This window comes from Bos grunniens, chromosome 8 (assembly GCF_055505025.1).
Source record: "Bos grunniens cultivar Pamir isolate PY7600 chromosome 8, Bosgru_T2T1.0, whole genome shotgun sequence".
Lineage (NCBI taxonomy): Eukaryota > Metazoa > Chordata > Mammalia > Artiodactyla > Bovidae > Bos > Bos grunniens.
The window spans coordinates 15748669-15762030 of NC_141172.1; the positions used below are offsets into that span (position 1 = coordinate 15748669).

At 38.2% G+C, this 13362-nt stretch overlaps 1 protein-coding gene across 5 annotated transcripts in view; it reads right to left on the bottom strand.

Moving 5' to 3' along the window:
* The window catches only part of IFT74 (intraflagellar transport 74), a 122447-nt gene that overhangs the window by 68601 nt on the left and 40484 nt on the right, over nucleotides 1-13362 (bottom strand). For 4 of the 5 annotated variants that reach the window (XM_086414921.1, XM_086414920.1, XM_086414918.1 and 1 more), the window contains 3 exons: nucleotides 10453-10596; nucleotides 7972-8012; nucleotides 1078-1157 (listed from right to left, as the gene is read on the bottom strand). In XM_086414921.1, coding sequence (XP_086271047.1) covers nucleotides 1078-1157; nucleotides 7972-8012; nucleotides 10453-10596 — 265 coding nt within the window. The remainder of the gene's footprint in view (nucleotides 1-1077; nucleotides 1158-7971; nucleotides 8013-10452; nucleotides 10597-13362) is intronic. The other variant, XR_015169484.1, reaches the window with a different exon arrangement.

Here is a 13362-nt window from a genome sequence, read left to right on the forward strand (position 1 = left end):
TAACCCATTTTACTTGATTAAAAAAGAACTTCTTGGCAAAACAAAATAAATTCTTATTTTTTTTTCTTTTTTTTATGTTTTTCTTTTTTTTTTAATTTTATTTTATTTTTAAACTTTACAATATTGTATTAGTTTTGCCAAATATCGAAATGAATCCGCCACAGGTATACCTGTGTTCCCCATCCTGAACCCTCCTCCCTCCTCCCTCCCCATACCCTCCCTCTGGGTCGTCCCAGTGCACCAGCCCCAAGCATCCAGTATCGTGCATCAAACCTGGACTGGCGACTCGTTTCATACATGATATTATACATGTTTCAATGCCATTCTCCCAAATCTCCCCACCCTCTCCCTCTCCCACAGAGTCCATAAGACTGATCTATACATCAGTGTCTCTTTTGCTGTCTCGTACACAGGGTTATTGTTACCATCTTTCTAAATTCCATATATATGCGTTAGTATACTGTACTGGTGTTTTTCTTTCTGGCTTACTTCACTCTGTATAATAGGTTCCAGTTTCATCCATCACTAGAACTGATTCAAATGTATTCTTTTTAATGGCTGAGTAATACTCCATTGTGTATATGTACCACTGCTTTCTTATCCATTCATCTGCTGATGGGCATCTAGGTTGCTTCCATATCCTGGCTATTATAAACAGTGCTGCAATGAACATTGGGGTACACATGTCTCTTTCCCTTCTGGTTTCCTCAGTGTATATGCCCAGCAGTGGGATTGCTGGATCATAAGGCAGTTCTATTTCCAGTTTTTTAAGGCATCTCCACACTGTTCTCCATAGTGGCTGTACTAGTTTGCATTCCCACCAACAGTGTTAGAGAGTTCCCTTTTCTATACAACCATTTTAAGTTACATACAGCTTTTAGTTGGCTTTAATTCAATACTAACTATATTTAGTATTGTAGTAGTTTAGTATTTTAGCAATTAAACTTAGTGATATCACAAAGAATTAAATAATAAACCCCAGGCAAAGAGTCCCTGAGACCCTAGTACTATATAAATATTGCTATGTATCTATTTTTTAGTCTATTATTATATATCATAAAAATATTAAAAAATTACCTTGGTGTTCTTCTAAATCCATGTCAAGTTGTCTAATTTCTTCATTAAATTGATTTATTTTTTCTTTTATATCTGTTAACCTGTTGAAAATATTATTTATCTATGACAGATGATTTTGCTATTCAATAAAAACATTTAGTGATGATGTTACAAAATCTTTAATCTTTTCTAATCTGCAGAAATAATATTGATAAAAATATGCTTTATTCTGAGAATAGAACTATAAATTTTGAGAGAAAAATATTTTTTCGTGATTCATCTTTAAAGTACAAGTGTATTCCGAGAATGTCAGCTTGCCTGACTTCAACAGCAGACACTTCCCCAAAGTTCTTTTGAACTTTACTTGTCATACTAAGAAAATAAAAAAATCTTTAGCTAAACTAAGTTAGAAAGTTTGTCTTAAAAGTTGGAAAATAACAGAAAATTTACCATTGAGACCAGATTATATGGGTTAAAATTTTCACAAAAGCAGTTGTACTTATTACAAAATTATAGTAATCATTAGAAAAAAACCAAGATCATAGCATCTGCTCCCATCACTTTATGACAAATAGAAGGGGAAAAAATGGAAGCAATGTCAGATTTTCTTTCCCTGGGCTCCAAAATCACTGCAGACAGTGACTGCAGCCATAGAATTTAAAGACGCTTACTCCTTGGAAGGAAAGCTGTGACAAACCTAGACAGCACATTAAAAAGCAGAGATGTCACTTCGCTGACAAAGGTTCATATAATCAAAGCTATGATTTTTCCAGTAGTACAAATGTGAGTTGGACCATGGACCATAAAAAAGGTAAAAAGGTTGAGCACCAAAGAACTGATGTTTTTGAATTTGGTGCTAGAGAAGACTCTTGGGAGTCCCTCGGACTGCAAGGAGATTCAACCAGTCAACCCTAAGGGAAATCAATCCTGAATATTCTTTGGGAGAAATTATGCTGAACCTGAAACTCCAATACTCTGGCCACCTGATGTGAAGAGCAGACTCACTGGAAAAGGCCCTGATGCTGAGAAAGATTGAAGGCATAAGGAGAAAAAAGGAAGCAGAGGATGAGATGGTTATATAGTATCCCCGACTCAATGGACATGAATTTGAGCAAATTCCAGGAGATAATGAAGGACAGGGAGCCTGGCATACTACAGCCCATGGGGTTGTAAAGAGTTGGACATGATTAGTGACTGAATAATAACAACAAATAGTAATCAAGACAGTATGGTACTGGAATAAGAAAAGACACATATAGCCATGGAATAGAATTGTTTTGAGTCTAGAAAAAGGACTGTATCTATATACACTGATTTTTGACAAAGGTACCAAAACAGTTTAACAGAGGAAGAACATCAAACAACATTTGTTGAAAGAATATTTCAACAAATGGTACTGGGACAGCTGGAAATGCACAAGGAAAAGAATACAATTGGACTCCTACCTCATACCATTCACATAAGTTAATGGATCACAGATCTAAACATAAGAACTGCACTATAAAACAGTTAAATAAAAGTAAAACATAAGCATAAGTCTTTGTGAACTTGAATTAGGCACTGGTTTCTTGACACCAAAAGCACAAGCAACAGAAGAAAACAAACCAGATATCATCAAAATTTAAAATTTCTGTGTTTCAACGAACACCATAAAGTAAAAAGAATACCCACATAATGGAAGAAAAATTTTGCAAGTCATTTACCTAATGAGAGAATCTATTTAGCATATATAAAGAACTCTTACAATTCAGTAATAAGACAATAAATGGACTTCTTTGACAGTCCAGTGGTTAAGACTCTGCACTTTCAATGGAAGGGACTCCAGTTCAATCCTTGGTCAGGGAACTAAGATCCTGCGTGGCACAGTCAAAAATAAATTAATAATTCAATTTAAAATTGGGAGGACTTCCCTGGTGGCCCAGTGGTTAAGAATTTACCTGCCAGTGCTGGGGACATGGGTTCAATCCCCAGTCTGGGAACTAAGATCCCACACGCCATGGGGCAACTAAGTCCATGAGCCACAACTACCGAGCTTCCACACCCTAGAGACTGTGCTCCACAGCAAGAGAAGTCACTGTAAGGAGAAGCCCACGCGCTGCACCTAGAGACTGGCTCCCTCTCCACAACTAGAGAAAGCCAGCATATAGCAACAAAGAGCCCATGCACTGTAAGGAAGACCCAACACAGCCAAAACACGAATAAAATTTATAAAACTGAATGGAAAAAAATGGGCAAAGAATGTGAACAGTATTTTTCCAAAGAATATATACATATGACGAATAAGTGCATGAAAAAAGGTTCAACATCATTCATTAGTCATCAGGAAAATGCAAATCAATGAGATACCACTTCACACACACTATAATGGTTATAATAAAAAAAAAGGTAATTAACAAGTGTTGATAAAGTCATGGAGAAACTGGAATACTTAGTCACTGCTGGTGAAAATGTAAAATGGTTTAGCAGCATTGGAAAATAGTCTGGAACCTCCTCAAAAAAGTTAAATATAGAGTTATTGTGTGAATCAGCACTCCCAGGTAAATTCCAGTCTTGGTAAATATACAAGAGAAGCAAAAATATATGTCCACACAAAAATTTGTACATGAATCTTCATACCAGCATAATCCATTATAGCCAAAAAACAGAAACAATCCAAATGTCTATCAATTAATGAATGGATAAATAAATACGGTCTATCCATGCAATGGGATATTATTTGGCAATAAAAAGAAATGAAATACTGATACATGCTACAACATAGATGAACCTTGGAAACATTCAGTTCAGTCCAGTCACTCAGTCATGTCTGATTCTTTGTGACCCCATGGACTACAGCACACCAGGCCTCCCTGTCCATCACCAACTCCCAGAGTTTACCCAAACTCATGTCCATTGAGTCGGTGATGCCATCCAACCCATCTCATCCGCTGTCAATCCCTTCTCTTCCCACCCTCAATCTTTCTCAGTATCAGGGTCTTTTCAAATGAGTCAGTTCTTCACATAAGGTGGCCAAAGTACTGGGAGTTTCAGCTTCAGTTTCAGTCCTTCCAATGAATATTCCAGACTGATTTCCTTTAAGATGGACTGGTTGGATCTCCTTGCTGTCCAAGGGACTCTCAAGAGTCTTCTCCAACACCACTGTTCAAAAGCAACAATTCTTTGCTGCTCAGCTTTCTTTATAATCCAACTCTCACATCCATACATGACTACTGGAAAAACCATAGCTTTGACTAGACTGACCTTTGTTAGCAAAGTAATGTCTCTGCTTTTTATATGCTGTCTAGATTGGTCATAGGGCTCTCTTGGTGGCTCAGAAGGTAAAGCATCTGCCTGCAGTGTGGGAGACGTGAGTTCGATCCCTGGGTTGGGAAGATCCCCTGGAGAAGGAAATGGCAACCCACTCCAGTATTCTTGCCTGGAGAATCCATGGACGGAGGAGCCTGGTAGGCTACAGTCCACGGGGTTGCAGAGTCGGACACTACAGAGTGACGTCACTGTCTTTCTTTTTCTTCCTTTCTAGGTTGGTCATAACTGTCTTTTAATTTCATGGCTGCAGTCACCATCTGCAGTGATTTTGGAGCCCAAAAAAATAAAGTCTGTCACTGTTTCTACTGTTTCTCCATCTATTTGCCGTGGGACCAGATGCCATGATCTTAGTTTCTGAATGATGAGCTTTAAGCCAACTTTTTCACTCTCCTATTTCACTTTCCTCATGAGGCTCTAAGGGTGGTGTCATCTGCATATCTGAGGTTATTGATATTTCTCCCAGCAATCTTGATTCCAGCTTATGCTTCATCAAGCCCAACATTTCTCATGATGTATTCTGCATATAAGTTAAATAAGCAGGCTGACAATATACAGCCTTGATGTACTCCTTTCCTGATTTGGAACCAGTCTGTTGTTCCACGTCCAGTTCTAACTGTTGCCTCTTGTCCTGAATACAGATTTCTCAGGAGGCAGGTCAGGTGGTCTGGCATTCTCACCTCTTGAAGAATTTTCCACAGTTTATTGTGATCCACACAATCAAAGGCTTTGACATTGTCAGTAAAACTGAAATAGATGTTTTTCTGGAACTCTCTTGCTTTTTCCACAATCCAACAAATGTTGGCCACTTGGTCTCTGGTTCCTCTCTGCCTTTTTGAAAACAAGCTTGAACATCTGAAAGTTCATGGTTCACATACTGTTGAAGCCTGGCTTGGAGAATTTTGAGCATTACTTTGCTAGCGTGTGAGATGAGGGCAACTGTGTGGTACTTTGAGCATTCTTTGGCATTGCCTTTCTTTGGGATTGGAAGGAAAACCGACCTTTTCCAGTCCTGTGGCCACTGCTGAGTTTTCCAAATTTGCTGACATATTGAGTGCAGCACTTTCACAGCTTCATCTTTTAGGATTTGAAAACAGCTCAACTGGAATTCCATCACCTCCACTAGCTTTGTTCTTAGTGATGCTTCCTAAGACCCACTTGACTTGGCATTCCAGGATGTCTGGCTCTAGATGAGTGATCACACCATCATGATTATCTGGGTCATGAAGATCTTTCTTGTATAGTTCTTCTGTGTATTCTTGCCACCTCTTCTTAATATCTTCTGCTTATGTTAGGTCCATACCATTTCTGTCCTTTATTGTGCCCATCTTTGCATGAAATGTTCCCTTGGTATCTCTAATTTTCTTGAAGAGATCTCTAGTCTTTCCCATTCTATTGTTTTCCTCTATTTCTTTGCACTGATCATTGAGGAAGGCTTTCTTATCTCTCCTTGCAATTCTTTGGAAGTCTGCATTCAAATGGGTATATCTTTTCTCCTTTGCCTTTCGCTTCTCTTCTTTTCATAGCTATTTGTAAGGCCTCCTCAGACAACCATTTTGCCTTTTTCCATTTCTTTTTCTTGGGGATGGTCTTGATCACTGCCTGCTGTACAACGTCAAGAACCTCCATCCATAGTTCTTCAGGCATTCTGTCTATCAGATCTAATACCTTGAATCTATTTGTCACTGCCACTGTATAATCATAAGGGATTTGATTTAGGTCATACCTGAATGGTCTAGTGGTTTTCCCTACTTTCTTCAATTTAAGTCTGAATTTGGCTTAAAGAGTTCATGCTCTGAGCCACAGTCAACTCCTCTTGTTTTTGCTGACTGCATAGAGCTTCTCTATCTTTGGCTGCAAAGAATATAATCAATCTGATTTCGGTATTGACCATCTGGTGACGTCCATGTGTAGAGTCTTCCCTTCTGTTGGAGGAGGGTATTTGCTATGACCAGTGCATTCTCTTGGCAAAATTCTATTAGCCTTTGCCCTGCTTCACTGTGTACTCCAAGCCGAAATCTGCCTGTTACTCAAGGTATTTCCTGACTGCCTACTTTTGCATTCCAGTCCCCTATAATGAAAAGGACATCTTTTTTGGGTGTGAGTGCTAGAAGGTCTTGTAGGTCTTCATAACCATTCAACTTCAGCTTCTTCAGCAATATTGGTCAGGGCATAGACTTGGATTACTGTGATACCGAATGGTTTGCCTTGGAAACGAACAGAGATTATTCTGTCGTTTTTGAGATTACATCCAAGTACTACATTTCAAACTCTTTTGTTGACTATGATGGCTACTCCATTTCTTCTAAGAAATTCTTGCCCACAGTAGTACATATAATGGTCATCTGAGTCAAATTCACCCATTTCAGTCCATTTTAGTTCGCTGATTCCTAAAATGTCGATGTTCACTCTTGCCATCTCCTATTTGACCACTTCCAATTTGCCTTGATTCATGGACCTAACATTCTAGGTTCTTATGCAATATTGCTCTTTATGGCATCAGACTTTACCTCCATCACTTTACATCCACAACTGGGTGTTGTTTTTGCTTTGTCTCCATCTCTCCATTCTTTCTGGAGTTATTTCTCCACTGATCTCTAGTAGCATACTGGGCACCTACCAACCTGGGGGGGTTCATCTTTCAGTGTCTTATCTTTTTGCCTTTTCATACTATTCATGAGGTTCTCAAGGTTCACTGAAGGGTTTGCCATTCCCTTCTCCAGTGGACCACATTTTGTCAGAACTCTCCACCATGACCCATCCATTCTAGGTGGCCCTACATGGCATGGCTCATAGTTTCATTAAGTTAGACAAGGGTGTGGTGTTCAGATTGGATAGTTTTCTGTGATTGTGGTTTTCTGCCCTCTGATGGAGAAGGATAAGAAGTTTATGGAAGCTTATGGGAGAGACTGAGGGGGAAACTGGGTCTTATTCTGATGGTGGGGCCATGTTCAGTAAATCGTTAATCCAATTTTCTGTTGAAGGGCGGGGCTGTGTTTCCTCCATGTTATTTGACCTGAGGCCAAACTATGGTGGAGGTAATGAAGATAATGGTGACCTCCTTCAAAAGGTCCCATGCACTTGCACTGGTACACTCAGTGTCCCCAACCATAAGGGAAACATTATGCTAAGTGTAAGAATCCAGCCACATAGGACTATACATTGTATGCTTTCATTTATATGAAATGTCCAGAACAGGCTAACCTATAGAGACATAAAGCAGAGTGGTTGCCTAGGGCTGGGAATTGGGGATGAGAGATGTGATGGGATATGGGTTGTTAGTGGGGTGACTGAAGTGTTTGAAAATTGACTGAGGTGGTGGTTACACAATTCTGTGAATATACTAAAAACCTCTAAGTTGTACACTTTAAATATGTGAATTGTATAGTATGTATTACATCACAATAAGGCTGTTTTAAAAAAGTAATTATACTACATAATGGCTCCTAACTAAACATTCAAAGAATTATTTAAAGCTATAAATAAAACTGAAAGCTGCATTGTCACTATGAACCCCTGAAAAAAAGGACTAACAATATGCATCTCTTATACACTTACACAATTTAAAAGATGAGAAATGAATGTAAAATGTCCTAATATAAATGTACTTACTGTCGCTCCATGCTGGCTATTTCCTGATTATCTTCTTTAACCTATAAATGTACAAAGAGAAAACAGAATTTAAAGAACTGTTCATTGTTAGGCCATCTTAAAGAGATTTTCCTTCTAAAGGCATGTACTAAAATGTCAAATCTAGTCTCTTTCTTTTAACTTATTTCTTAAAATTCAACCTTTTAAGTTAAAAGGAACATCACTGGGGAACTAGTCACAGATTTTTCTTTCCTCCTCAAAGAAAGAGTGGTGACTGATATATCCAACAAAGCACAATGAGATTAACACATTTTCAGGACCGAATCAGTTTAAATAAATATCTAGGATGTTTGAGACTGTCTCCCTACCCCTGCTCCCCCTATTACCTACTCCCAACCTACACACAAAGTAGAGTTGCCAGATTTAGCAATCCCCATTACATTTCAATTTCAGAAAAACAATGAGTAACTTTTGTGGTATGTCAAGGCTGTATATTGTCACCCTGTTTATTTAACTTATACGCAGAGTACATCATGAGAAACGCTGGACTGGAAGAAACACAGGCTGGAATCCAGATTGCCGGGAGAAATATCAATAACCTCACATATGCTGATGACACCACCCTTACGGCAGAAAGTGAAGAGGAACTCAAAAGCCTCTTGATGAAAGTGAAAGAGGAGAGTGAAAAAGTTGGCTTAAAGCTCAACATTCAGAAAATGAAGATCATGGCATCCGGTCCCACCACTTCATGGGAAATAGATGGGGAAACAGTGGAAACAGTGTCATACTTTATTTTTCTGGGCTCCAAAATCACTACAGATGGTGACTGCAGCCATGAAATTAAAAGACGCTTACTCCTTGGAAGGAAAGTTACAGCCAACCTAGACAGCATATTCAAAAGCAGAGACATTACTTTGCCAACAAAGGTTCGTCTAGTCAAGGCTATGGTTTTTCCTGTGGTCATGTACGGATGTGAGAGTCGGACTGTGAAGAAGGCTGAGCGCTGAAGAATTGATGCTTTTGAACTGTGGTGTTGGAGAAGACTCTGGAGAGTCCCTTGGACTGCAAGGAGATCCAACCAGTCCATTCTGAAGGAGATCAGCCCTGGGATTTCTTTGGAAGGAATGATGCTAAAGCTGAAACTCCAGTACTTTGGCCACCTCATGCGAAGAGTTGACTCATTGGAAAAGACTCTGATGCTGGGAGGGATTGGGGGCAAGAGGAGAAGGGGACGACAGAGGATGACATGGCTGGATGGCATCACTGACTCGATGGACATGAGTCTGAGTGAACTCTGGGAGTTGGTGATGGACAGGGAGGCCTGGCGTGCTGCGATTCATGGGGTCGCAAAGAGTCGGACACGACTGAGCGACTAATCTGATCTGATCTATCATCTTTATGTATATATTTATTCTGAAAGATTATTCATTGCTTATCTGAAATTCAAATTTAACTTAATCTTCTATATTTTATTTAGCAATTCTATCCCAGGATCACTCTTTAGTCCCCTTCAATGATCTCTTTCCAAGGAGTTTCAGAGATTCTAGATTATAATACCTTTATGGAATGATTCTAATACCTAAATAGCTCCTGTGTGTGCTAAGTTGCTTCATTTGAGTCTGACTCTTTGTGACCCTATGTACTTAGCCCACCAAGCTCCCCTGTCCATGGGATTCTCCAAGCAAGAATATGGAGAGGGTTGCCATGCCTTCTTCCAGGGAATCTTCCCAACCCAGGGATTGAACCTGCGCCTCTTGTGTCTCCTACACTGGCAGGCCAGTTCTTTTCCACTAATGCCACCTGGGAAGCTTGAGGTGATCCTTACTGTTCTTACAAACCCATTGGATTCAATCTAAGACCACAAAGGAGTCCCATTTACAGGTTATTCACTAGAGCTGTTTCCCAAATATATAGGCTCCTAAGGGCTGTATGTTTAGGGTGTTTTAGGGTGTCTCAGGATAAATAATAGGCTAAATTAAAGCCAGCCTTGGCACAGTGAGAAAACTACTGAACAGATGTGATACAACATGCTGACATACTGTGATCTCACAGGACATTTTAAATCCATTCACTTTCATCCAGGCACTGATAGAAATAACCACACAAAGTCATCAGCCTTGGGGCACTTAACTTTCCAAATATGAGGCCTAAAGCAAATAATGGAATACATTTTCTGTAAGATTGTCTAATTATTTACTGACCAATAAGAAGAGTTTTTCTTGTAAGGAACCAAAACATTAAAAAATGATCAAATATGCATGAAGACCATACAAAATTAGAATTTAAGTAAAAAAAATAAAAAGTTTTTATGTGAGAAATGACTTTTATCTGGATTTTCTTGGTCAAGCAGTTCATATTAATTTAGGTGGAGTTTGCTTTTCACCCTTTTGTTTTTTAAATAAGCTTATTGGCTTTCTGTTCAATGCATATGCCTTAAATAAAACAAATGTATACATTTACCAAATCCTGACATTTTAAAATAAGTATGTTTGTTTTTCCTACCTGCTTGAGTAATCTCTCTCTTTCTTCCATTGGAGATCCCATATTTTTGTCTTCTGCAATCATCTGATCTCGATGGGACTCCAACTCATAAAGTTTTTCATGTAACAATACAGCCTCCTGTTTTACCTGGGAGTGTGCGATTTCCTAAAGAGAATTAAAAAAATAATTTTAGTTTTATCAAAAACTATTCAAATAGTTTCCAGTTTATAACTAAGGACAAATTTAAACTACGAGCTTTTTTAAATAGAGATATCAAATATCTATAATACTCAAGAACGCTACAAATTCTAAACACTGAAGAATAAAAATAAATCCCTATATACGTTTGTAAGCGATTCAGTCTAAGATTCACAAGAAGGTGGTAGCTTTAGTTTATTTTAGTTTCTAAATATAAGACCTAAACAAAGATACAGACATCTCTACCAGAGGGAAGATAATAAAGAAAACAAAATGATCTATGTATAACTTGAACCACAAAACCTAATCCAAAGGCCAAAGAACTGATCTCTAGAAGGAAGATATTTTCCCCTAAATAGATCATATATATGTTTTCCTACAATGTTATGGGTTGAATTATATCCCCCCAAAATATACGTTGAAGTCCTAATCTCCAGCACCTGTGAACGTGACCTAATTTGAAATGCAGTCTGTGCAGATTTAATTAAGTTCTGATATCTTGAGCTCATTAAGGTGAATCTTAATCCAGTATAACTACTGTCTTTATTGGAAAAGATAAAAACAGAGATACATGAGGATAAAAACAGAGATACATACATACACACACACACACAGAGATACATGAGAATGCCATTTGATGACACCGGCGAACAGAGTGATACAGATACAAGTTAAGGAGCAAATACCAAGGACTGACAGCCAGTACCAGAAGCTAAGAATAGGCAAGGAAGGATTCTACCTAGTGTTCCAGAGGAAACAAGTCTCTGCTGATACTTTAAGACCTTTAGCCTCCAGAAGTATTAGAATATTTCCTCTGTTGTTTTATGTCACTCAGTTTGTAAAACTTTATTACAGCAGCACTAGGAAACTAGTAGAAATGAGTAGTAAAATTACCATGTATTCCCCACTGTTCTACTGTTCACAAAGAGAAAATAAGGGATAGCATAATTTCAAAAGAAAATAAAAAGAGCTAGGGGTGTTAGTGGTGATTATAATGATGAAAATGACATTTGAAGCTACTATTTATTGAGCATGTATTCTCTGCCAGGCACTATACTTCAAATTCTTTATATACCTTATACATATATACTTTATAAGTATATATACTTATATATAAAGTATAGACTTTATACTTCATATTCTTTTAACACTCAAAGCAACTCTGTAAGACAGTACCATTAATTCTGTTTTACAGATGTGAAAATTGATTATCTGAGATCTAAAGAATTTTTCTAAGTTAACAAAAATAAAAGTTAATGCTGATATCTGAAAGCAGGCCCACAGCATTAATAAGATTTTTAAGAGGGAAGAGCTCCTCCTTTTTGAAAGCCAAAGAGAAAAAATAATATAAAAGGGAAAAAGTGAACAAGAGGAAATGTCTGAAAGTCCACAGGCAAAGGGTTATATACACAGTGTAAGTATTAGGTTGGTACAAAAGTAACTGTGGTTTTGGACCATGAATTTTAAATCATTATAACTAAGCTCAAACACATCTTTATTAATGAAAATAGCAACAACACATTTTTGCTAACAAGAAATGTTTGTTTATTCCTGTAGCATAAAAATCCGTGCTTCAGGATTCGACTAGCTCTTGGAAAGCATTTTCTGCCTCCTGCTGGTTGTGGAAGCACTTCCCTGCAAAAAGTTGTTGAAATGCTTGAATAACTGGTAATTGGTTGGTGAAAGGTCAGGTGAATATGGTGCATGACGCAAAACTACATAACCCAAATTTTTCAACTTTTGAAGCATTGCTTGTGTAACATGGGGTCGGGCATTATCGTGGCAAAGAATTGGGCCATTTCTGTTGAATTCTTTCTGGATTCAGAAAGCTGTAGAGGATCAGATGGGCTGCAGACCACCAAACAGTGACTAAGACCTTTTTATGGTATAAGTTTGGTTTGGGGAAGTGCTTTGAAGCTTCTTCTCAGTCCCATCACTGAACTGGTTGTCACCAGTTGTCACATAAAACTCACTTTTCATTGCATGTCACAATCCAATTGAGACATAGTTCATTGTTGTTCCATAGAATAAGAGAAGACAACACTTCAGGATGATGATTTTTTTGCTTTTCGGTCAGTTCACAAGGCACCCATCTATCGAGCTTTTTCACCTTTCCAATTTGCTTCAAATGCTGAATGACTGTAGAATGGTTGATGCTGAGTTCTTAGGCAATTTCTTGTGTAGATGTAAGAGGATCAGCTATGATGATAGATCTCAATTGGTTTTTGTCAATTTCCGATGGCTGGCCACTGCACTCCTCATCTTCAAGGCTCTCATCTTCTTTGCAAAACTTCTTGAATCACCACTGCGCTGTATGTCTGTTAGCAATTCCTGGGCCAAATGCAGTGCTCATGTTGTGAGTTGTGTCTGCTGCTTTATGACCCATTTTGAAGTCGAATAAAAAAAAATCCTCAAATAAAAAAAATTGCTCCAATTTGCTTTTTGTCTAACATCATTTCTATATTCTAAAATAAATATAAATAAATAGCAAGTAATAAGTCACTAGCAAGAAAACATGAAGTGAGAAATATGCATTAAAATGATGTATAACAGAACCATATTTAAGAATGTATTACAATATCAAATGGCTGCTGCTGCTGCTAAGTCACGTCAGTCGTGTCTGACTCTGTGCAACCCCGTAAGACGGCAGCCCACCAGGCTCCCCAGTCCCTGGGATTCTCCAGGAAAGAACACTGGAGTGGGTTGCCAATTTCCTTCTCCAATATCAAATGG